General features: G+C 40.9%; 2 protein-coding genes and 1 long non-coding RNA gene across 6 annotated transcripts in view; 2 read left to right on the top strand and 1 right to left on the bottom strand.

Annotated features, from left to right (window-relative positions):
• The window catches only part of LOC146967265 (uncharacterized), a 4,035-nt gene extending 3,161 nt beyond the window's left edge, over positions 1 to 874 (top strand). For both annotated transcript variants that reach the window (XR_015034376.1, XR_015034377.1), the window contains exon 3: positions 699 to 874. This is a non-coding gene — a long non-coding RNA (uncharacterized LOC146967265). The remainder of the gene's footprint in view (positions 1 to 698) is intronic.
• plxdc1 (plexin domain containing 1) overlaps positions 1 to 13,442 on the bottom strand; it is a 14,332-nt gene extending 890 nt beyond the window's left edge. The window contains exons 1-12 of the mRNA XM_085761230.1: positions 12,855 to 13,442; positions 6,083 to 6,258; positions 3,081 to 3,224; positions 2,932 to 3,001; positions 2,160 to 2,282; positions 1,956 to 2,074; positions 1,747 to 1,846; positions 1,238 to 1,333; positions 1,067 to 1,148; positions 933 to 993; positions 722 to 845; positions 23 to 183 (exon numbers count right to left, since the gene is read on the bottom strand). Of these exons, the coding sequence (XP_085617356.1) occupies positions 23 to 183; positions 722 to 845; positions 933 to 993; positions 1,067 to 1,148; positions 1,238 to 1,333; positions 1,747 to 1,846; positions 1,956 to 2,074; positions 2,160 to 2,282; positions 2,932 to 3,001; positions 3,081 to 3,224; positions 6,083 to 6,258; positions 12,855 to 12,930 (1,332 nt within the window). The 5' untranslated portion in view covers positions 12,931 to 13,442. The remainder of the gene's footprint in view (positions 1 to 22; positions 184 to 721; positions 846 to 932; positions 994 to 1,066; positions 1,149 to 1,237; positions 1,334 to 1,746; positions 1,847 to 1,955; positions 2,075 to 2,159; positions 2,283 to 2,931; positions 3,002 to 3,080; positions 3,225 to 6,082; positions 6,259 to 12,854) is intronic.
• Positions 3,135 to 25,799, top strand: LOC146967263 (dickkopf-related protein 3-like). Of its 3 annotated transcripts, XM_085761235.1 has the most exons (7): positions 3,135 to 3,272; positions 3,560 to 3,626; positions 4,320 to 4,464; positions 23,512 to 23,656; positions 24,192 to 24,366; positions 24,455 to 24,656; positions 25,504 to 25,799. In XM_085761235.1, exons 3-7 carry the CDS (start codon positions 4,358 to 4,360, stop codon positions 25,562 to 25,564), a joined length of 690 nt encoding a protein of 229 aa, XP_085617361.1. In that variant the 5' UTR covers positions 3,135 to 3,272; positions 3,560 to 3,626; positions 4,320 to 4,357; the 3' UTR covers positions 25,565 to 25,799. The 3 variants fall into 3 exon arrangements, with proteins under 3 accessions (XP_085617361.1, XP_085617362.1, XP_085617363.1); XM_085761236.1 differs by lacking the exons at positions 3,135 to 3,272; positions 3,560 to 3,626; positions 4,320 to 4,464 and having other exon boundaries at positions 23,429 to 23,656; XM_085761237.1 differs by lacking the exons at positions 3,135 to 3,272; positions 3,560 to 3,626; positions 4,320 to 4,464; positions 25,504 to 25,799 and having other exon boundaries at positions 23,429 to 23,656; positions 24,455 to 24,660.

The following is a 25,799-nucleotide window of genomic DNA, read 5'->3' as shown; positions in this document are numbered from 1 at the left end:
AACTGAGGTTGTCTTTTCTTACCTGCATGAGGTAGAACGGTGGAGCCACTGTAGGGTGTGTGTTGATGTAGTAGACAGCCAGTAAGGTCAGAGCCACCAGCAGAACCAGGGCGGCCACTACACCTGCTATGATGGCTGTGTTCTCTGTTATCCCCTTGTGCTTTGGAGCACCCGTCTGTAAATCTGAGAGGAAGGAAATCAGAGACTCTTAGGGCAAAAAGGCTGAGGCACTGCTGGTACAAACGTTTCAACATGTACAGTGGCATGCAAAAGTTTGGGCACCCCTGGTCAAAAATTCTGGCTCTTTTGCAATATTTTAAGCAATATCAGTGTATTATTTTTGTTTTCCACAATTTTAGAGTGAAAAAGGGAAATAAAGCAGCAGCCTGCAAAAGAATGAGAAACCCAGGAGACTTGAGCTCTCGGATAACTTTGACCAAGGTATCAGACAAGCTAAATGCATCAAATACACAATCCAACAACTTCGAAATGCTCTTGTGGACAAGTTGTGACCTGCACATTCACCACGCTATGAGATTATAGAGGAACATTATGAAACAGAGTTGTTTTTGAGGTAAATGCAGAGACTGCAGAAACTGCTCCCGACGGGAACGCGCATCAGCTGCTTTGCATGCCAAAATGTTGAACTATCCCTTTAACCTTTACTTACATATCTTCACTCTTGTGTTTCCCTTTAGATCCTTCCCATGGAGAAACTCACCTCTAGTGACTGGCTGGTCCTCGAGCACCGCCGAAGAAGGCGTTGGACCCGGGGAGGAGTGGTTGAAGGAGCTCATAGACCCCTCAGGTAGAACCGGGTTGTAGTCCTCACATGTGCCTTTGGCCTGAGAGAATTCCCACAGGAATGACTCAAGAGACATGATATAAGCATCAGCATGTCTTTGCTGTATACATGGATAGATTTATCTCACCTCTTCAGGGCAGTTATAATCTAACCACTCCTGTCTGTGCCGGTCGATACCGTCAGAACATCTGGAAAACAGCAAGAACATAATGAGAAGAGCCAGGTTCTCCTCTTCTCTAAATCTTTAGCGCTTACACCCACCGTTGAAGTGTGTTGCACCAGCCACAGCCGGTTGTCAGGTTGGATGTCAGGCAGAGGTCACAGGAGGTGTGCTGAAGACAAGCTGTAAGGAATGAGAGATACAGTGCTCTGGAGTTAGAGCGATGAATTAAAAAAAAAATCATCTGAAGGCTTGGTAATCTGAACACTCACTGGGTAGAGGAGTGAACTCAAAAGCAGATCCGCTGACGATCTTTGTCGTGTCGATCTCCACACGATGATACTCGTAGATGGTTCGCCGCTTAGGATCTTCAAGACAATTTAAAGAGACGTTATAAAATGTTAGAATATGGACAAAACATGCAACATGTGCATTAATATCCCAGTCTGCTAGTTTGTTACAATAAGAAATCCAATCCAATCCACTTTATTTGTATAGCACATTTTAAAAACAACAAAGTTACCAAAGTGCTGCACAGCAGATAAAAAACAGTAAAATAAAGAAAGTTAAAGTTAAAATACAATAAATTAAAAGCATCTTTGTTTTGACAGTGAAAACACTTGATATGTAATAGGTAATAATAACAGGAAACATATGGCATTATTATTAGAGGAAGAAGAAATATGTTTTTTAGTCACCATGGCACCAATAGACATCCAGAGTTTTTGAAGTGAGTTTAAAATCTGAGAAATAGACTATTATGTTTTTTTTAAGAGCTGACCTGTGACCTGTGAGGAGGAGAGAAACGCCATGAAAGCATCAGACAGTCCCACTTTCACCGGATGCTCGGTGGAATTAATCTTCTCCACAGGCACAGGGACCTGAAAAAGTGCAGCAGTTTGTTTTAACATTGAATAAGATTTGTTCAATTTCACCATAAAAGTGATTAATTTGATCACAACACAGACGATGAGGAAACCAATAACCTACATCTCTGTAGTTGAAAACAATGGTTCCATTTCTGTGGAGAGCCGCCTGGAAAGTAAAAGCCCCCTCGGCCTCTCGGTCCTTTAGCCGCACCTTGTCCCACTGTACCACGAATAGATTACCTGAGCACAGCGAGACACAGAGGCCAGTCAGAGACATCCAGGAGCTCCCGGACTCTACACACGACACCGAGGAGCTCCCATTTACCGTTGTCCGAGTACCTCACTGTTGAGTTTTTGGAGAAGCTGGGGTCGAAGTTGGCCATGAGCGGGGCAACGTACTGAGTGGCAGTCAGCATTCGATGGGTAATCTCCCCCATGAAGATGAACCCTGCAGAGTGGAGGAGAGTGATGGAAACACAGGTACATGTGTTTAAAAATGCTTTCACATACACTTCTAATGCATGTTGCATTTTTCCTATTTACTACAACAATGTTTACCATGAAAACATATGAAATAAAACCACAATAGCATCTGGATACGGACCAAAATCAACAAAGACTATTGTAATTTATTAATTATTGAATATTTGCTTGTATTTAAACCTCTTATAAAACACATTAGAACTTTGAATTTCACATTATCTCCAGATAGATAGATAGATAGATAGATAGATAGATAGACTTTATAAATGTGTAAACCTGTATATGTGTCACTGTGAGACAGTGAAAGTGTCTATTTTTATCTCCACTACTGGACATTCAAGCAATGTTGGATCAACAAACAACTCAATCTTCTTTGGATTCAAAATTTAGGACATGCACATCAGGCCTTTAGGCAATTAAAATCATCACAAAAAAATGAAGGCATGTACATTTAATTAGATATATTATGGCCTGGCATGCCTGAAAATTTCCCCAGGGTAGGACAAAGTCTCCTTCAGTGCATTGGTAGAGGTTTGGACTCCTGATTGGAAGAGGAAAGCAGTTTGATGAGTGCCGCCGTGATACCAAGTCATGTAAATTAATTTAAAACTCACCGCCAGTTGCTACGATGATTTGTCTCAGGTAGTGTCCGTAAAAAGGGAAATCAAAAGAAAGTGCCACTCTCTGTGGAAAAAGAAATATCAGACATATCTTAATGTGAAATCAGACAGATACTGTATATGTGTGTGTGTGCTCCTCTCACCGCTGCCTGCCGATGTGTGTTGGACAGGATCCCATGGATTCGGACTTGGCTCTTGTGCAGGGTGTTCAGATCGACCCACAATTCCTCAGTCTTTTTGTCAGTGGGACCGAAGCTCTGCCATCTGTAGTACCTGTTGGAGTCCTCCTGAGAGGCAGAGGGCACTCGTTAGGAAAGCAAACATGTCAGAACATGGTGAGAAAACCTGCTTTCTGAAAATCAATCATTTAATTCATTGATAATGTCACTATTTCATATGATTTTACTCTGCAGTCAAATTATTGAAGTTGCCAGTTTTCAACCCTCCAAGTGCCAGAATATTCATAATGAACCTAATAATCCTTCAATGTACGTACACACTCTTTTTTATACTAATTTGATACCATCCATACTCACACATCTGTATATTTGTGTTTGTAGAGGTCAGCAGCCTGGAATCTATTGAACTGCATTAATAATTTGATTCAATTTACTTTTTATAGACATTTTGACATGATGAACCGGAGAGGGTCAGGATGGATGTCGCTCTAGGAGAGTGGTTGTCATGAGGTAAGAAATACACTGGTCTTTAATGCAAATTATTCTTTGTCTTTGATTGAGCTGCTCATGAGATATGCAGTCTATCAGAAAGGTTATTAAGATTAAGATGTTTTACTGTCATTGCATATTTCTATACAACAAGACTTTCTTTGAGAGCAGTCCCTGTCATAGCATAAATAATGAATAATAATAAAAAGACTAAGCATAAGCATGAAGAAAAGAAGGAATAAAAGGTCAGAGTGACCATCAGACCATAAGAGGAGATGGATCCATGATAAGTTATTAAACTGGGAGCCTCTGCAGAGGGACGTCTGAGGCTGGGTGTCCTCTTATTTCTGTCCACACTGTTCCACTTGGGGGAGCTGTTTACACATTACACACAATGCTTTTGACAACGAGGACCTGCGTCTTCCCACACATATCTCGTCTTGATGCCATTATTAATGTATGCCACGGTTGAAGGTGACAGAGAGCAATGGTTCTGGGGTTTAGTGTGGGCTCAGAAAGTGGAGCAGTTAAATGCAGCGCTCTCGCTGCCTCTCCGGCTGCTCCATATACAGAAAGTGACCCACTTATTTCCTCCCATCTCTACTGCCTGACACCAGCCTGTGTTTTCTAGAGAGGAGGGGGGAGTGTGGGATCTCTAGGTGAGGAGATGGGAACAATCATATACTTTTTTTTTTTTCTTTCTTTCCCTCACAGCTGACTGATTTGTTGAAGAGATTCCCGTTGGACAAGAGATGGAGGGCCTCGGAAATTGGGATCAGACCTCCCCAGAAAAAAAAGAAAAGAGAGAAAAAACCCACCACAGCAGCAGTACAACAGGGCTACTTGTGATCTTGTCCAAGTGAGTCATTCACGAGCACACACGTGTGCACATACGAACGCACAGCCACGCTTAAACAAACACTGTAAGTTGGCAGGACAGGGTTGTCGTCTGTTTGCAATTTGAATTGTTCGGAGAGAGAAAGAGAGAGAGAGAGAGCGGGGGGAAAAAAGTACAACACAATTTATTTGGGGTTGAATTTTACTGAGGCTGATTCAAGCGAAAGACGAGTCGGAGACATAAGACAAATAAAACCTCATTATACATACACACACACACACGGATCTGAAAGGTAATGAATGGAAAATGGCACAGGATAGGTCCAACTGGCAAACACCTAATAACAATGACCTGCACTCAAAGCTTCTTATGTGTGAGAATAAAGATCATAACCCAGCTTGACCTTTCTGCACAGTGGTATCACAACTCATTGTTAGTGTTAAAGCTCCTGCAGTGTCATTTAGGTGAAACCAGATAATAATAATAATAATTGGTTTCTCTTGAATCGTTTCTCCTGACATGGTGTTGGTGGTGTTGGCCAGGTTCTTGTTGGGAGATGGAAATGTTTTGTTTTTCCCAAAGTAAACAGCAGCGTGTGACGTACCCATCAGTCCAATGTTATTTTTAGTTGAAACAAAAGCCACAGCAGCAGTTGCTAGGAGTGGTGAACAAAACGTTCTTATGAAACTCAAGAGATGAGACGTTTTAATGTCATACTCTTGACATATTTATATCAGGTTATTATGCCTGTAAATCACTTTCACCACAGCTTGTAATGAGTTGTTACAGGCTGCTATTGATACGTCCAACTGCTCACATCAAGCATCTTTATGGAAATCCCCATTCGGTCGTCTCTTGGCTCTCGCAAAGCAAGTTAGCCTCTGCTAGCTGCTAGCTCATATTACCCTGAGTAGCAGGCTTGTTACATGACACTTTGTAAGAGAGGATGAAGTATTACATTTACCAGTTGACCAATTCAATAATCTGAAGTTACATTTGTCTTTTTTTTCATAATACCAGCTGCTGTGACATATATCCATGTCTTCTACTAGCTCTTAATTGAGGATGCCAACATTTTACAAGTGACCTGTGGTGGTTTTAGTCTCAGTCCAGTTATGATCTCATGTAAAGAGGCTTCAGAAAGCATCCTTCACTTCTTTTTTTAACACTTTACTGTGTATTGCTTTCTCATCAATCTACATTCAATCCAACTCTCAGTCGACACTGAGCAGCTGCTTTAAATGAAAGGACCAGGTATTTATCATACACATTTTTAATTACTATACAATTCTACAGTGCTATTTTAATGCTATTTGCACATGTAATTAGTTCTTTTTTAAATATCTAGGATGCTGTGTGTTATGTGTGTGTGTGGGAATGTACAAAACATTGTGTGTATTTTATGTTTTATGGACTACAGATGGAAATTAGCTCTGTGCTAAATCTGGTGCATCCCATCTTTTTGTATTTTAAATGATTAATGTAAGTGCACATCCCTAAATCAAATCAAATCAAATTAAATTTGAAAAATTACAGTATCATGTGGTAAAGTTCAGCTGCTGTCATGTCAGCATCGTATTAAACTGCAGATGTGCCGTGCAGGAGCAGACAGCGTCACCACAGTAACTACCGATCTCACCAGTATCCGAGTCATGTCATCGGGGAGGGGGCTGATATCAACTCCTCCTCCTCCTCCACCTTCGGCCGGTGCGTCGCGGGCTTCTCTGTGCTTGTGTGCGGTCTGCTGGTCCCTCCTGGTTCTGTGAAAACCGGACGGATCCCCATCTGTCCGCAGAGGAGTCCGGCTCAGTGCATCTAGAACAGGAACAGGGATTGTGGTGACTGAGTAATGTCAACACTCACACGGAGGCCTGACGCTCAGACACATGAACACAGATGTGCTTTGAACTGGTGTCTGTTGTTTGTCCATGTTTTTTAGTCATCCCTCGCCACTTGTTGACCATCGCTTTTGGCCAAACTGTCCTCAACACATAAAGCAGCAGATATCTGTATCCAAGACTGTTAGTTAATGATGCATTTGTATGCTTTTGAGAAAATAATCGGCATCATTGAAACCTCTAAGATGTGTGAAAATGAGTCGGTGAATGAAAGGAATGAAATGTATTTGCCTTTCAACCCGCCGGTCACATCTGTTATTTATTGGTTTCCATAATTTGGATCATTAACAGTCAGACATGTACGCAGAAAAAATGAAACCCATCTTCAGTTTCTTGATCCATAACTCACAGATATAGAAAGTGTCTTTTTTCTTTACATCTGTCATACAGAGCCATGATCTTTTGATGATTTTTGAAAATATTTTAAACTAATCACATGTCACGTGTGTTTTAGCTTGTTATTAATTAATCGAAGCGCGACGTGTCCTTTATCTGGTGCCAGCGCCGCCCGGAGGGGCCAAACCTCAACTCGCCACCTACATTTGTGTGGGTGTTCATGTCATCTGCTCAACAGATCATAGATGGATGTTTATATTTTTTCACATTTGCCTTCAGGAATGTATTTCCTTCGTTTCTTTTTCTTTTTTTATCTGTGTTCACAGTAAATTGATCCATGACTCACTAGTTCTGTGCACATTTATGGTCGGCTGAGATGCTGCATCAGCAGAACTGACCGATTGTTTAACAGCGAGGCCGAAGATCTCTGCTGTTTTCCTACCGAGGAAACAAGTCGAGGGACGATATCCAGTTTTTTGCTGTCTGGATTTTTATGTGAGCTGTTAGTTCACTGAACTGAAGCAACAGTTCATGTCATGAACATCTTGACAGGGGGAAACACTAGAGCTGGCCTGAGGTTTCGGACCTCCCTCTCAGCCGCTTACTTTTGAATTTTTGTGTTTTTAACACACGACCAAAGATATTGTAGACACCCTGGATCCTGTTTAGGCTTTTTTTCCCTAGTTGTGGTCCAGAGCTTTTGTTCTTTTTTTGTGCCAATTAAGGCTGCACCATTAATTATAGTTAAGGCAACAGTTTGCATCCATCCTTGTGGCCTCTGCCCAATAAAAAAGTTGTTTTTCCCACTGGTTTGGTGTGAAGGAAGGTGACTATCCTCCACGGAGGCCTAACCTCAACCCCATCCAACATCTCTGAGAGCAACTTGAACGCAGACTGAACCGGTTCTTATCTCCCCACATCAGTATTGGACCTCACTAATGCTCCTGTGGCCGATGGGAGCGAATTCCTGCAGCCAGGGTCTGAAGTCCTGAAGCAGAAGAGTGGAGGCTGTTACAGCAGCACAATCACATATGACTGAAATCTTTGGGTGTCTGCATTATATTGACCTGCATGGTCAAAAAGTGAGTGTTTTTATCCCCACATTCTCCTGGATGTTGGTTATGTGGACATAAATTAGTTGTTATCTTTTTAAAGGAGCAGTGCAACACCATGGAAACCTGTTGATCATCTTTCTTTGTTAGTTAAAGGCTTTGTCTAAAAGTAACAAAAGTTGCCAACCAGCACCACTCACAAATTGACATTTTTATATCTCATTTGCATAATCAGGACAAATAAATTGATGGGTAATCAAGTTGTAGTTTTGCAGGTCATCGCTTATCCAACTATTTTATGGCTGAACACTGCTCCTCATGCTGTCATATAATGTTTTATCATCAGATACTTCGATGCACTTATTGCATAAAGTTTTAATTAAGATAATTTCTAGTGTGAAGTGAAATAAAAAATGACAAAGAGACTTTAGAGACAAAATGGGACAAGAGACGGAAACAACGAGAGGTTATCGCACACACAGGGGAGACGGCTTTTAATGAGGAATCTTGTTTGATTATGGTGCAGTGGAAGCTATTTCCACCAGCACCAGAACAAGAGGCTGCTAATTGGGTCAGATTGGTAGCACTCATCGCCATCATTACTAAACAGCTGAGGAGGCGTCAAACAGCAGGGGGGAAGGAAGAGCAGTGAGGAGGAGGCAGATCAGAGACTGTGCATTAGTTATTATCACAGAAAGTGTAAAAGACGACTCGTATATGATCAACTTTCTCCACAGATTCAGTTTTTTTTAAAAAGGTTTTCCAACGTCCTGAGCGTTGAACTTGTTTTTCTTTTCCTGGAACATCTCTGACCTTTTCTAACTGTCTGCATGTGGGCCTGGATGAACTTCCAACAAAGCGGGGCTAACAAGAGTTCAAGAGTGGGTGGGGTTTTACATAAGGACTCGACTCAGGCCCGACCTCAGTAGCGTCAGGTCTGGCAGACACATGTGTGTGAGTGTGTGTGTGTGTGTGTGTGTGTGTGGAACCTGCACTGGGAATGTGCAAAGTGGTGCAGAAAAACATCCTGGTGACTTTGAAACAGGGTCCAAAAAAAATCCTGAACGACTAGAATAACAGATGTGATGAATTTGCCAGCGAAGAGCAGATGGTTTAATTGTAAATACACACTCTGCTGCTGCTTATATTAGAATAAAAAATCCACTGACTTTTCCTCTAAATTTAAAAGGTTTTGCTGCCAACTGCCAGAGCCGTGTCAGTTTACATTGGTGCATCTGCAAAATGCCACATTTCCCTGCTGTTTAATCCATCGTATCTCACAGCGGCAGGAGCGTTGACCCGGGTGTGAAAGAAACCGCTAATCCAGCAGGTTTGTGTTGTATCGTTATAGCAGTAATTATATAACTGGCTATTTCGAGTTGCGATGGCACCTGGTGTCCGCCGTATCTGCCTCCTCAGATGTGTCTGCATTGCAGCAACCACCTTGCAAATCTAGTGGGTGTTGGGAGTCACATCGAACTAGGCCACAGCGCTTTGAGCCTAATACTGTTTGCTGTGTGGATGTTCAGATTGTCTTCATTCATGGCATCACCGTCTCCCACACACACCTTTTTTTTTTTTTTTTTACCTCATCCCACTGATCTCACATGGTCTCTTTCTGTCCTTTTCCCAAAATATACTGATGCTTCGTGCCCATTGGTTACTCGGTTTTAAATCTCCAGCTCTATTTTTTCTTCTTTATCGCTGATGACAGACGTTTAAGAAACACACTGAGTCACGTTTTTACTATTTGACGACTAGGCGGCAATCGAATCCACGTTCCTCGGCCTCGGAGACAAAAGCTGAATGTTTTTTCAGTCTGTTCAGCTGGATGAAGTCCATTTATGAAAAACAAATTTCCGCCTGAAAAAAATCTTTCTCTGTTTAACTTCAAAACACGTCGAAGTGCAACTGCAGGTGAGGATACACCGAGGTAACATGTAGGGAAGGAAAGTTATCATCAGGCCTAGAGAGAGAGAGTAGAAGCTTCTTTGCTTTTAGAGACAGATACAGATGCAATGAAGAGAGGATACTGTAGCATCCAAACAGCTGAAGAGAGATGTGATTAAATCTGCGGATACAAACAGTCTGGACAAACTGTCACAGTCCTGTTTTGTGTTGTTTTGTGTTGTGCTGTGAGGACGAGGCCCAGAGTCAGTATCAGGACGGGGGGATTAGCGAAAGCACCTGCGGTCGTCTGGCAAACGGAGCGATTGGTGAAAGAGTAATCACAGAGAGCCAGGTCACTGCTATGTGTGTCATTGTGGTTTTGGTTTAATACACTGCTTTTATTGTAGAAGGATGATCTGTGTTAAAACGGAGAGCCCGGAGCTTATGGCGTGGGAGGAAGCCATTTGGCACCTTGCTCCGAGAGGAACAGCAGTAACCATAACACACAATCACAAACACTGGCAGCTGGACTGATAAGGACCCGAAACAGAAAGGGGAAAATTGTTGCGTTCAGATAAATATGAAACGAATGGATCCGATTTTAGAGTTTATAAAATGTTTGATTCAAGTGATGAACTGTCGCTGAGTTGTTTTTTGTTTACATTTGGAACCAATGGTCCATTTTTTAAATTGTAGACGACATGTAGATCAGGTTTGCAGATGGACTCGGACAGATGCTTTCCTTTTTTCAGTGCTGTGGTATTTATAGTTTTTACAATAGATCTTCTAGGTAAGAAAAGTACAGTAGTGAAATGCAGTTTAGTTGAAAGTTTGAGGCTCAAAGTGAAAAAGTGATGCAACTAACGACCGTCTCATTGATCTGCCAGTTGTTTTCTTGATTAATCCTTTGTCAAAAGTATGTGTAACAGTTTCCTAAAGCCTGAGGTGATGTCATCAGATCACCTGGACAAACAGTGAGTTTCTCCAAAGATAATAAATTTACTAAAAACACTTAAGGGCGAAGAATAGAAATAAATCCTCACAGGAACTGGAAATGGAACTGGGAAATGTTTCATACGATCAAAAAGACACACGAATAACGAATGATTATCAGAGAAGTTGTGATTTATTTTATGATTTTATCGGCTAATTGATGCGAATCTTTGCAGCTCTGAAGTTCAAACACATGTGGTTTACCCAGCAGCTCCAATGCAAATAGTCCAGAAAGCTGAGAACTTTTCGGCCTTTGTTAGATTCCTGTTGGGTGGTTCTTCTACTTCAGACTGAAGCTCGTTAAGACTTTCTCTCTCTTTAACCTAGAAAAAGTTTAAAATGGGTGTTTTGTTTTTTAGCCCATCTAGGTCATTCGTCTGGAACCTCAGTCCCACCTTGTCGATTGATCAGTGCAGGTTTAGATCAAAAATGGTCCCGTACAGATCAGCGATCATCAATATCCATCAGTGTGTGATTGTCTCATGTTTCTCCTGAACTTTTGCCTCTTCGTCTCAGGTCTGCGTTGACTCCAGGAACATTTGTGTTAAATCATCGTAGCTTCGCCGTCATCACCTAAAAAAAACTGCTTTAACATTCACTCAACCAAACGTCACATTGAGTTTGATTTAAAAGGAGCTGTTTCTAGATTTGAATCAATAACATATGACTCCAGCGTTTTAGGATGAAGTCACATCCATCAATCTTTTTTGGATAATATATCTGTTATTGGATCATATCAGGACACTGACTGAACTAGAGATAAAGCTCTGGGCGGAGCCACCATCAACACAACAGCAACAAAGGAGCATGACTTTTACACTTTACTGCGTTTTAAAGGTGTGTTTTTGTTTTTTAAAACCAGCAACCCAACCTGTCTTTGCTCATCATGAATGATCATGAGCCACACCTGAGTTTGTACCGGCCAGAATCTGTTCCTGTCATTGGAGGTTAATTCTACTTTTGTAAGATTTTGGCTCTGACGCCCTGAGCTGCTGATGAAGAGCAGACGCTGCTCTGACCTTTGGGAGAACAGGAGCAGCCATGCAAACCATTTTTATGTAACTCTACCGCTCTGCAAAAGACATTTGGCATCGTGCAGAGATGGATGGCACAAAAACCCGCTGCTCCCTTCACTCATCACAACATCTCCACAGCTTCCAGCAGCTCCTACTTAGCAAAGACTTGTTCCACTTTTTCTGCGGCGAGAGGATGAAGTTGTCAGGGTGACAACTTGAACCAAATCAACTGGATTTGGTGGGTTTTTTTCCTTTTTTTTGTAGTGGCTTTATAGATGAACATGGACTTTAAAGTCGCCGTATGTCGTGGGTGTGCTGTCACTCTGGCGTGTGTGTGTGTGTGCACAGTGTGCCGGGTTGTCCTCTGCAGAGCGAGGCCCCTGATCAGAGGAACTGGGACCACAGGAGAGGCCAGAGAAAGTGGAGCAGCGCTGATTGTTGGAGGAGGAGGAGGAGGAGGAGGAGAGGCAGCGGAAGAACGGGGGCTGGCTAAAAATAATGTATCTCCAAGGAGAACAAAAATACATTCACGCATATACACATCCCCACACACACACACACGGGATGACAGCAGTATACAGAACATACAGGAGATGCACACTAACACACTGAGGTAAAATGAAGCAACAACAACAAAAAAAGCCAGAAACTCTCAGCTGCTGCTCTCATTGACTTTTTCTTTTTTAAACTTCTATAAAACTCCTACAGGAATGAAACTGAAAATCATCACTGGTTTACTGGTTAACCTCAAACATTTACTTACTAAAACGTCGGATTTCCAATCACGTGACCTGTATTTCTAAAACAGATGCAACACTGAGATGACACTTTCTTTTTTTTCTTCTTTAAAACCTTAAATACAGACCTGCACACACACACACACACACACGCCCTTTCATCATGTGCTTCCTGCGACTGACACAGAGAAATGTCAGGAGACCTGTTAGCTTCACTCACACATATAAACACAAGAACCAAGAATAGGAAGAAAAAAAAAGTGCATAAAAATACTTTAAAAAAAACAAAAACACTTTTTGAGTTCGCCTCGTGCCAGAAGTTGCAGCAAAGAATTCAGGTCAGGTTTTTGGTTTTTAACCCTGTCAGGTGTGCAGCTCTGATGTTTGTCCTGAAGAAAAGCAGTGAAAATGGTGTTGACATTCGACCGTGTGTGTTTCTATGTGTGTGTGAGTGTGTGTGTGAATACCTGAGTGTGTTTTGTTTCTTACCTTCGTGCTCTTGAGCCCAGACTCTGCCCAGCTCAGCCTGGGAGAGACAGATGAGGAGAACAGCACAAAGCCCCATGTCCAGCCAGCGACTCTGTCTTCTCTTCTCCCTCCTTCACCCAACTCTTAATCACTCCTCTCTCCTCCTTCTCTCTTTTTCTTCTCTCTTCTTCTTCTTCTTTTTTATTATTTCCCCCTGTTATTTCCCCCTCTCTCTCACTCTGCAGGACGAACGGGGCTCCTCACTCCTCCACTCCCCCGCCTGTTGTCGCTCTCTCTTTGCCTCTGCTCTCCCACACAGCTGCTTTTCCTTCACCTCTGCTAAGGTTTGCTGCTTTTCTCCCTCCTCTGTCTGTCTCTCCTCTCAGCTTTGTGTCCTTGTTTGGCCCTCAGAGCAACTTCAAGGTTGACTGGTCCATGGTAGCAAAAAAAAAAAGCTGAGACACAACCGAGACTCAAACGCTGAGGTTTTCTTTTTCTTTCTCTTTTTCTTTTTTTTTTTTTTTTACAGATTATTTTCTGCAGCTTTAAATATCCTCACTGTCACTGTCTGTTCGTCCGTCTCTCTGTTCTGTTTCTGTCTCTAACACAGCTCTGGACTTTTGTAAGACTTTCCTCCCCAAAGAGGAAATATTTATGTATTTCACTATTTTTTTTCTCTCCTTTCAAACCTTTAAAAAAAAAAAGAAAAAGTGGGGGTTGGAGTTGGGAGGAGCATGTCTCCCCCATGTGGAAGCACGTTGAACCAAAACAAATGTGATAGTTAAATGGTTGACATCTTTAGGAGAGCTTCCCCTGCGGTTTGTGTGGAGACATTTTACATGGATTCATGCAATTTGTACGTTTTTGTGTTGAAAGACGAAGATGAAGCAGTTTATAGAGCTGGGATATGAAAAGGCAAAGGAGGTTTTAGTTGTTTGGCATCGTTAAAGTTCTTTCTGTCCCATGTTTTTTTATATCTTTATTGATCATACACACCCCTCTTCATCTTTAACAATATAGCCTGTATATTAAATTAAATTAAATTGAACACCATCAGAGTCTAAAGAGTTCATACAGTTTAAAATCAAGACCATGAGTTAGTTTCCTCAACAGGAAATGATCTGTTCGTCTTGTTGTGGAGCTGAAATGACAGGCTGATTAATTGATTGGTCGATTGACAGGAAATTAATCGGTCCCTTTTACAGTAAAGCAAAATCCCCCCAAAATTGACTGGATGCAGACTCTGGAGTTTGGACAGTTAGTTGGACAAAACAAATCAATCAAAGAATTCAACTTTTTTTTGACTCTGATGTTTTCTGACACCAACAATTAATAACTTTGTCTCAGTAGTTTCACTCTTAAATCTAAAACAGCCACAGGTTTCTGATATAATCTGCAAAAAATGACCGAATAATTACTCAGACTGAGAGAAGTGCATTTGTTGGGGACTATTTTCAACTGCGGATCAATACAGACAAGATACTCTCGTGGCTTGGACGGTGTATTTTAAGTGGTATATTATCTCAGAGTACACTGCAGCCTCGTGTTCATTGTAATGAGGGAATATTCACTCTGTGATGCATCGATGTGTTTCTAATCGCTTTAGGAGGAACAATGAAGCTCCATGTCCACATTTTTTAGTCGATCACTTTATTGTTTACAGTCGGGAAAGAAAAAAAAATAGCTTGATGCTTTTATGCTCAAGATAATAACTCACAGTGGGATGTGATGATGAAATATCAGTGGGCGCGCTAGTGTTGGGACAAATATAGTTCTTGAATGAGTCGTGAGCTCCCCTGCTGCTGCTGTTATCTTCACACAATGTTTAATGCTCTGTGCATGTTCACAGGTAGGAGTCTTATTAAACTGCTGCACACCTGTTGCAGGTGATAAGATGTTGTGTTCAAAGCCGCTCCATCTGGACTTCAGACTTCGATTCACAAGATACAAGAAAGAAAAGAAGCTAAAGTCACATTTATGAAGCCGAAACCACCACATGTCTTTGTCTCAGCCACTTTGGGCCAGCAGGTATCGTCTCTTCTTTCTTTCTCATGAGTCGCTCCTCTCTGTTATTATAAGGCCAAAACTCTGGATTTTGGCAGTTTGGGCCTGATATTAACAACACAGATGTGAGAGTTATTCAGACTCACTGAGGCTCTGACTTCACATTCAGAATAAACATGTGGATTCAGGAGCAGAGTGAGGTGTGTTCGTGTTTATCCTCTGGACAATAATATACTGTAAAAACAAAGACTTTTCGATAGTCCCGTGAAATGTTTATTAGAGCAAATACTTGACTGTCATTTATGGAAAAACTGAATAGTAAACGTATAAACAACTCCAATACCTATTGATAACTGATTATAGATGAGATTTTATAAGCCATGCACCTTCCAGTCAGAATGACAGAACTGACAAATTGTCACCTGAATGAAGGAGACGTCATTTTAATTGAAAAAGGCAGATGAAACAGTTATTTTCTGCTGCTTCTGAGGGTTGTTTTTTTCATCGTTCGGTGTTTCGTTTACATGTAAACTATGTTTTGGGAGGCCAAAAAACTGTATATTTTGGAAAAAAGAGTGGGTAAATGTCAACATCTTCATGTAGACAACCGAAACAGATGCTTAGCCTGTAACCTGAGCCACACTTCTAGATGTAACGTCACAACAACAACAATAGCGGACAACTGTCGGGTCCCTTGGACACCCCGCCTAAAATGTTCTGTTAAAACGGCATCAATCGCCATATTTGGACTGGCAAGACTCCCAATCAATATTTGCTCGACTTAATAATATTTGAAGTTTGTAGCTTCTCTTCTTCTCTGTTTTTGGTGTGTTTGTGTTGCAGCGTTACAGCGCCACCTACAGGCCTGGCATATTTACTTCAGTCGTTTTCAGTGGATTTGTATGTACGCAGACGTTCCTTTGCGAAAAACTTTCCAAAATTGAACAAGAAAAAGATTGTTTTGGGGGAAGCTCCGTTTCCATGTCGACAACTTGGCCTAATTGGACTAAATCTAACACACACGCTCCGACCGTCCGGTGGGAACGACGCTGACGCTGCTCCACCTTGTGCTTCCTCATAAACTGTTTGTTTTCCTTCATTTGATAAAAAACAAACACAGTGACTTCATGGGGGAATTCTTTTTTTTTACGGGGCCAGTAAGACCAAATGACTTCCTTACAGAGTTTTTTAGTTTGTCGATGGATGTGAGAAGTTCATTAAAGCCGATTTGCTTAAAAACGTCCTTGAGAGTTGCTAAATTTCAGCCAGACCTCCGACCTTTACTTTCATTGTTCTCGTTATCGGTGAACTTTTTCAAATTAGTTCTTTAATAAGCAGGACGTGGTGTCAGCATGAGTAACGGAGTCTGACATTTTAAGGCTCAAAGCCCTGCAGCCTGCAGTCTGTTTATACTGCACTGGGCGTCTAAACAGGCAGATGTGGTCCCGCACATGTGTGCAGCCGGCACATACGGTCCACCACGCACATAAACTGTGGGCTGCACATGTCCGCATGATGTCGTCGAGCTGTCAGAGCGAAGCCGCGAGGATGGAGAGAAAGTGTCACTTGAACTTTAAACTCATTACCAACCCTTTTACCAAAGTATTTAAATACTTGTGTCGTATAAACAGCAGCCACACTCGGTGACATCTTTGAATCATGTTGATTAAGTTCCTCGTGAAATATTTTTTATGTAATTTTTTTTTTAAATAGAAATTAAACGCAGGACTGACTACCGCAAACTAATGTTTGTGATGCAAACACAACAGTTTGTACATCTTTATTGTCCCATAGAAACAGATTCATTTGGCAGTAAAGAGGCACTGACATTAAACATAAAGACAGGACAACGTAAGGTATTAAAAGTGTTAATCATACACAAAAAACTGAGTCAAATAAAATATTTATCTGTTTAGATAAAAGAAAATTGTACCAGTTGCGAAATAAACACAAAACATGTAGTTGTGAACACTGTGTGGTCTCCAAATAATCTTCTGAAGCTTCTCCTGTTGTGTTCAGGGCTGAAGTTGTTATGGAGGCCGTCATCAACATCTGACTCAGACAATGCATGTGCTTCTATTTATTTATTTTATTTTATTTCCCTCCTTTTAATTTGTCGCCCCCTCTTTAGCCAGAACAGGCCTAAGATAAAGACGTTTTTGGGGGAAACAACAATAGAAGCCACACACACACACACACACACACAAAGCCCATTACCCGAGCTGCCATCACTGAGTCATCAGTGGCACTGGGGTGTAATTCAGTCTGGCATTCATATGGTCAAATTGTATTAAAGGGGAAAGAGATGGGGGTGGTTTTGGTGGTGGGGGGTCAGTAATTCTCATGGAGGTTGACTGCCAAAAGGCAAAATAACAAACATGCAGGTCCAAATGAGAAGGCAGGAGAATTCCCCTGTTTTCTACTTAAACACGTCACAAATCAAGATTCCCCGCAGGACATTTGTTGTGATTCAGAAATATAGATATCAATAATAATAACTGGAATAATATATTATGACCTGAATTTTTTTTCACTGGTGACCCTTGCTCCACTTTTTCATCTTGCCCCCTTTTTTCTTGTTTCCTTATTTTTCTTTTCTTTTTTCTTTTCTGTAATCTGGCACAAAGGAGACACGGGGCTGTTTCCCATTACAGAGGGAGTCACACTCATCTGTCTCCTTCCAATTGGAAACAGGTTATAGGGAACATTATTTAAGCCTTAACATAAATGCAGCTCAGACATCTGAGAAACACGACTTTGGCTTTTTGATTGAGGTTATTTTTAATGATGACGTGGATCTATTTATTCTGTCTGTTGACCCGAAAACAAAGACAAATCTATTATTAATTTTAAAATCAATAACTCTTTGACAGGGACGTTGTGTTTAAATAATCATACCGGACAGATATGGAGTTGGTTGGAAGCTCATGGGCAATTATATGAAAAGATTTCCCATTGATTATTTAGGCTGGACACACGTGTTACATAACCAATGCAGAATAAATCAATATCAGGACCCTTTTCTGCCTTAAAATACCAGCATCCAATTACTTTTATTACACGAAAGGTCTTTAAAGCTCTAAAGCAGCAAGCACTAATTAACAAAGAGCCATAATAAACATACTGTAGGTGGTATTATTAACTTTATTATTAGCTCACATCTGTCTCAGCAACAATAAAGATACCTCACTTTTGAGACAATACACAATTAATGACCGGAGCAGACGTTACTGCATCTTTCCAGCCAAATGGGTGAAGAGAGTTCAGCTCTGCTCTCTGATGAGTTTTTTTTTTTTACTTTGATGACAAAATGAGGAGAGGGATTAGTTGTTCTAATGTCTACGATCTTAAAAAGAAAGATGAAGAACTGGCCAGCTGAGGATCCCTGGTTATTTGAGCTATTGCAAGGAAAGAAAGAGTTTGACCTTTGCAAAAAAAAGTGCATATTCACTTTCATGTCGAGAGTTTTGAGACTCCTCATAAAAAAAACAAAGTGTAAAACCAATCATTTTTTATGAGGGGGTGTATTTGTTGGATGTTTTCTTGGTGAGATGCAGTAACTTTGAGTTCCTGCTTGTTGCCTAGAAGGCGAAGAAATAGCCCGGTACATAACCCCCGTAAAAATTGAGACTTTTTGTTTTTGTGCAGATTAAACAAACAATGATCAGCAACAATGGCCTGGTTCTAATTTATGGTAATTTTATAATTATAAAAATATATATGACCATGAGGACACTCCATTTCAACAAAGGTCCTGGCAGATCGAAATAACAGAAATGAAACTAACTGATACTATACAGCAAGAAACAGTGGTTTTCAGTTTATTACTGTATATAATTGTATAGTACATGTGTCATGTGTGTACATCCCTGCTCCACGAATTGATTAGAAACAACTCTACATGACTTTGAAGTGGACGATAATAACAGTCAGATTTTTGAATGGACACAATATTCAGCGTGTAATAGCGATGTTTTTGCTCTGTTAACAATATTCAGCTTGTAATGAAACAGTTTTCTGTCTGTTAACAATATTCAGCTTGTTGTGGCAGTGTTTTCTCTCTGTTAACATTTACTGGCCTCATTTCACCCTTCACTTCACTTCATGAGGAGCGATATAAAACTTCGACCCTATCTGTGGAGGGAGGGAGGGCATGCAACGTCTGGTCCACGAACGCTGAGAGAGATTCGCCTCTGAGGTATTTACAGCACCTCGTTTAAAGATGTGACTTCGATTTAAGGCCAGGAGTAAATAAATGTTAGAACACCGTGTGCTCACACTTGGACACAGCTGGACACAAATCAGTGCGTTGATGACAGAGCTCAGCAGCTCCAGTGTCAGCACTTTGTCTCACTTAACTTCCAGTCCCAGCAGGCGTACCTCTCCTTTTGTTTTCCTTTCCATTACTGTGTACGTAATGTTTACGTATTTTATGTGTACAAAGTTTGGAAATATGACTGGATGGGTAACATCTTCCCAGAATGAATATTATGACCAGATACAGACTGATATCCTCCACAGCCTCAGCTGTGCTCTGTTGTGATGAGTGCTCAGAGACTCACAAATTTGTGAGACAAAAACAACATTTATGGGGAAAAAAACTCACAAATAAGCAAAAAAACAAAACCCCAAAACTCACAAATTCACAAGAACGAAATTACAAACAAACAAGAAAAAACACAAATTTATTGGGAAAAAAACTTGCAAGAAAATAAAATCAGAAACGTACAAAAAAGAACATTTACAACAGAAGAACTCAGAAATGTACAAGGTAAAACTTGTGTACAAATGTACAAGAAAGAAACACTCATTCATGGAGAAACAAACATACAAATTCGCAAGAAAAAAGTTTATTAACGTACAAGAAAAAAACTCAAATTTGCAAAAAAAAAAACTGAGGAAAAAAAACCCCAAAATTTGGTGTTTGTGAACGTAAAAAATGTTGAGATTTTTTAATTTTTATTTGGCCAGCATTCTTTTTTTTCAAACTTCAGATTTTAAACTTTAAAAACTAATTTCTCTTTCTTTTGTTTTTCTTTATCAACAATGCCCCTTGTACGCTGTCTTAACTTCAGACCATTAAAGGTACTTCCACACAGATATATTTTAGTTTCAACACACGTCACTTTTATTACATTTAACAGACTAAAACTAAATGCTGAATCCTGAAGAAACGCCTCATTGTTGCCCTGAACACATACACACACACACACACACACACACACACACACACATTCACCGTGTTGCCGTCCGTCCATCCACTCCTGCTCTGGACATGTGTGTTGTTGGTTTGTGGGAAGGACAGACTCCTCGTGCCCTCCACCATTCAGAGCTCCCTGCGGGGGGTCAAGGTCCATTACAATGACAACACATCACCCTGCCCATTGTTTTTGTTTGTCCCTAATTGTAAGACCCACAGCAATGTTGATTGTGACAGCGAGCACATTCAATACGAACGTCATTAGCAGAGTCATTAACACTGGGAGAGCATGTTCAGGACTGTTTGGAGACAGTTATCTTTCTGCTCGCGCTGGGTAAATAACAGGGGGGATATCTGGCTGTAAGTAGGGACGTAGAACAAGAATACATGTTTGGAAGAACGTGATAAGAGAAGAGAGGAGGAGCCGAAGTTATTCTTGTCTTTTTTTTTACATCACAAAAACACAATGCAACCTCATTAGGAGTTTACTGGCTTGAAATGTTCAGTTTATGAGTAATAAAAACTTATGATGAGTTTGCAAACACTTTAACTCGTAAATCTTTGTGACTCAGACAGAAGAAATCTGACATTAGTGCATTTTAATCAAACATTTCTCCACAACACTCAAACAGAGATGGTAAATAATCCCAACAGAACACTATACCAAACCCTCAATACACATGAATAACAAGAATTAAACTGAGGTTGCATAATTACGACACAATACTTATTTACATGTTGCTAATTGATCCGGTTGCTGCCATTGTGCCAGCTAATTGACCGCCAATTACGTCATTAGTCTGTGTTAGCCTGTCGTGATAAGGACTTAACTACTGGTGCAGACCCCGCGATATCTACGTAACCGATCTGTTGCTGTCTGCCACTGGGAACATGTAAATGACCAACAATTACCCAGGCATCTCGGCCTGTGTGTGTGTGATAAAAAAAAAACCTGAGTGTTAATGAAACAGTGAATGCTAATGTCAGGTAAAGTTAATCAGACAGTTTGAGTTAAGATTACGTACACACTGCGCGGTTCTGTACGTTAACGCCATTCACGTATTCGCTATGATATACAACAATCAACAAATAAGATGTGCATATGTTTTTTAAATAGCTTTTCTCATTCAGTGCTTTTAATTAAGCAGCTCATTAATTGGCTTTAATCTTAAAATAAGATATACAGTTCCCAAAATGTGCATTAATTTACCACAGAACTTTAAATAACAAACAGATTTTGGCTGAAACACGATTGAATTATAATTTTTATCAACATAATGAAGAGCGTTTTGAAAGTAATATCGCTACAAAACATCCACTGGCAATATTTTCTATTTAAATATGATATCATATTCACAATACCACAACACAACAATATCCACTTTTACCATTTGCAGCTTGATCGGTGCGTTTATTCCAACACTAAACTCGCCTGGTTCACATCAAGGAAACATTGGTTTGGTTAAATAATAAGTCAACAGTTGGAACATGAGACGACGTGTTAAATAATTAACAAAAACCACAATTTATCCCCAACTTAAACCAAATGGGAGTTTGTTGTCTAAACCCAATTTCGCTGGGAAAATCCAGGCACTACTATAAATGAGTGATGTAGAAACTAAACTTGGATGAAAGTAGATATTTTAAACCTTTAATTATCTAATTTAGCAGAATGAAAAGAGTACTTTCAACAGTAAAATTAAGGGGTTCAGAGTTGATGTTATGGCAACGTTTGCAGCTTTGTTTAATTATTTCAATCTTTGTTTTATTTGTACATGTAGATCGACAGATTTAGCCAAACTAGACAGAAGAAAATCCACAGAAATATGAATTTATACTGTTAAACTTGGATGTTTTGGTGGGGAAACAAAGCTAAAAAAGTTTTTAAAAGGTGTGAATCTTAGGTTGTGTAATCAAATACAGGTAAGTGCACATTCCCAGTGAACTGTCTCCATGATATCTTTAAAGATTGAAATCCTGTAAAATCCGCTCTCTCGATGTATCGTGACCATCTGGGCTTCGTTGTGGAGTCTGGTCCCAGTCTGGATTTATTACTCCACCCAGCCGTCCTGATTCGTTTTTAATCGTCACGCCGTCACCTCAGCGCCTGCAGGTAGAAGTGCAGCTGTGAGGGAAGTTATAAATCTCAACGCAGAAGGTGAAATTCAGGCAGGAAGGAGGTTATAAATATTAAAGAAAAAGAAATCCCACATGAATGAAAGACAAACACACTCCTACCGTCTCCAACCTGGCAACACTGACTTCGACTCTGTGATGCTGAGGAGTCACCAGGTGAAATGTGAAGCTGCAAACTTTTTTATTCAGTGTTTTAAAGGGACAATGAGGAGTTTTGGAAAAGCGAAGCGTTTTCACACTACATTTATGGGCCTCCGCGCGCACCGTAAAATTCTTTGACCGGCGCAAGACAGACTCATGTTTTCAGTCATCAAGAATTAAAGTCAGAGGTTCGAAGACGATCACATACCGTCGTAGTTCCGACCATAAACGGCGATTCGGCAGCGTTATTCTCATGACTCGCCACAAAACCGAAAGTAAAGAAACGCTGGTCGGCTCGACCAGCATTTCCGCCACCACTAATAATAACAAAATAACAGAGACAAAACGATATATTTATCGAAAATGGGCCCATTAACAAGTGTGGGTAGCGGAGATTCATCCACATTAACGTGAGACTTTTTTAAAACCTCGTTGTCCCTTTCAATAAAGTGCGATCCAGTTAAAAATGAATCTGTTTCCCTCAGAGCAACTCGTCTCCCCTCCACTCACTCCCCTTCTCCCCCTGAGAACTAATGGCTGATGGTAATTATATTTAATGAGATCATGGGGTCGTCTGCAGGGTGCACTTCTGCAAATTGCTCCCAGCGTGGGGTCTCAAGTGGGATAGGGTAGGGGCCAACGGGGCCAGGAGTGTTTGCCCAGTGTTTTTTTTTTTTTTTTTTGTAAGGAGGGGTGGTGGGGGGGCCAGGGACCCTGCGGTGGCTTTACCTGTCAGTCAGCGAGCAGTGAAACATGTCATGCATTTGTCTGCCTTTGTCCCGGCCGTGGTTTGTTTGTCTGGCCGAGGTGGCGCCATTGTCCCACTCTCTCTCTCCCTGCTTCTCCACGACTGGTCACTTTGCCACTATTTTCTGGCTGCGGGGGGTAACCTGGGCAATTTAAGTTAATCCATTAACAACTAATTGTCTCCTCCTCCTACCCCACTGCTTGGACAAACAAGCCCGGTGGGGGGAAGTCGAGCCCCGCTGACCTATAAAAGTGAAGCTGCTGGTGAAGGAGAAGGAGGCGCCTGCAGAAAGACCTTCACTTCACTTTCCACACATGCACTGGGACTTTTCAGCTTGGGATTTTTTCATTTTCCCTTCCTCTTCCTAAGCATCAACAACATTTTCAGCTCCTCTTGCTCTTATTTTTCTGATTTCGTTTTTTTTTTTCGTGGTCGGTGGAAATGTCGAGGAATCTGTGGATGCTCTGCCTGTGTCTGTGCGTCTCTTGGGCCGAAGCTCGTATTTGGGCCTGGATGCTCAACATGCCTCACAGTCCTCCCAAAGAGGGAGCAAAGGCACTTAGAGAAAACACTCCTGTCGCCAAGGCAGTCACGGTAAGACACTGAGCATGTATATATCCTGAATTAAAGAGGAACTATACAAGATTTTTAGCTTAATTAAACAGCTTTGGAGTAATTGTGATGGTTAAGTGACTAGTTCCAGGGAGAATGGACACTCTCTGCCTTCCACCTAGCGTCTCTTGACCAAAAAAACCAACCTCGGTGGCACTGTGACAAAAATGCGCCCTGTAACCCGTAATCTCTTGTTAATGACAGATAAGTCTAGACAAATATAGACGTCCTAACATTTTATATGATATATTACGTTATCCACCGCTCCATGGATTGATTTTTCGCCGGCTTTGTTAAAAACAAATGCACGTGGCCTAGAGGAGGGTTAGCAACACAGAGGAAAAGCGACCAGACTTGCATAGTTCTCCTTTAACTAAAACCTGTTGATGCTTTTGCACAAACACAATTTAGTCTTTACGCTGCTGCATGTGCAAAAGATTTTTTAGGAACTTTAATTTTATAACGTCTTCATGTGATTAATAAAGATTAAAAACATCATCTGCCTTCTTGTCTCCAGGCTGTGTGCGAGCATGACAGGGCCTGTGGGCGGGGCTTTTCCTGCGACCGCCACTTCGGTCAGTGCGTCCCTCTGCGAGGGGAGGGCCTCTACTGTCGGAGGGACGCCCAGTGCGTCCGAGGCCTCAGCTGCATGTTTGGAAAATGCCACCGCAACGTTCCCAACGGACAAGAAGGTACGAGCGAAAACGATGATCTCAGTTTTATCAGTTTGTACCAGTTTGTTTGATCGAAAAAAAATCAACCAGTTTCCTCTTCGCCCAGGTGCCAGGTGTAAAGTCGACAGGGACTGTGGGGCGTCGATGTGCTGCGCCCGACACCATGGTGAACAGGTGTGCAAGAGGCGGCTGATCCGCGGAGAAAGCTGCTACGTGCCCGATGGCGGCCTGGCGTTCAGCATCAACCAGATCTGTCCATGCGACGAAGGTCTGTTGTGTCGAGACAGCGGTTCGACGCGCAGGAGAGAGTGAGTACGACACACAAACTCAAAGACCGACGACTTTTAAAATGGACACACAAACAAAAAGTCAGAGAAAACCATCAGTTTACATCGTATCCAATTATTTAATGTTTATATATACAGTGGTGGCCAACATTATTGGATCACTTTACATAAGACGTTTTAGTTGTTTTTGTTGAATCAGTCATTCATCATCATTATGCTCTATAAACCATAAAACAGAGCCATTGTGAGACGATTTAGGTAATTTTCCTTACAAATAAACACGCTAGGCCTGTTTCACTGTCAATGTCCCACAATCATGTTCCTTCACACAAGAAGCCAAATAATTTACAAAGTCTGGACCTCGACCCAATCGAGCAAACTGGACAGATAACATTTGGCTTGAGTAGCATAAAGCATGATGGGATAACATTAGTGTTGAAGTTCTCAGTAAATATCTTGACACTATGCCAGAGAAATGTGCTGCTGTAATTACTGACGGACCAAATATTAAAGTTGAAAGTGGATAAAAACAGGAGGACTCACTTCATCTGGCCAACCATCTGCATATATTAATGAACATTACTAAATGAAATCGTGTTTTGGAGGCAAAAAAAAGGTCAGGTATTTTCAGATATGTCAGCTGTTCTAATAATTTTGGCCACCACTGTATATTTATTCAGATTTTCTCAACATAACTGACACATTTAATTGATATATTTATATATTTAACACTATAATAGTAGGTGTGTGAAACCTAAACATGATTCCTTTCATCACAACTGAGAAGTACAAAATGTGCTATTAGTTGTTTTTTTATTCATTCATTTTTAATTCCATGATATTAACTCTGTACTTCTTTGTCTTTCAGGAGAGATTTTATTTATCAACCTGAACGAACCAGTTGGACGTGTCAGGTGCCCAAAGCCTGAATCTGCCCTCAACACTGACTATTTATTATGTAAAAAATGTTGTATATGACTGTATATAATGTAAATGTATGTATCTCCAGATGTGTTTTTGTTTTTGTTTTACAGTACAGATGTTTTTGTTTACCCTCACTCTTAAAGCACTACTGTACGTAGCCTCGATGTCTTCTACAGTGACCTCCTCATGCATTTAGTGGTTGTTATAAATGTTGATACCTCGTCAGCTGAAAGAATAAAA

The sequence above is a fragment of the Trachurus japonicus genome, chromosome 19, assembly GCF_045865225.1.
Source record: "Trachurus japonicus isolate A0001 chromosome 19, Traja_1.0".
Taxonomy (NCBI): domain Eukaryota; kingdom Metazoa; phylum Chordata; class Actinopteri; order Carangiformes; family Carangidae; genus Trachurus; species Trachurus japonicus.
The sequence above is the reverse complement of the archived record's forward strand: the minus strand, read 5'-3'. Positions and strand labels throughout refer to the sequence as shown.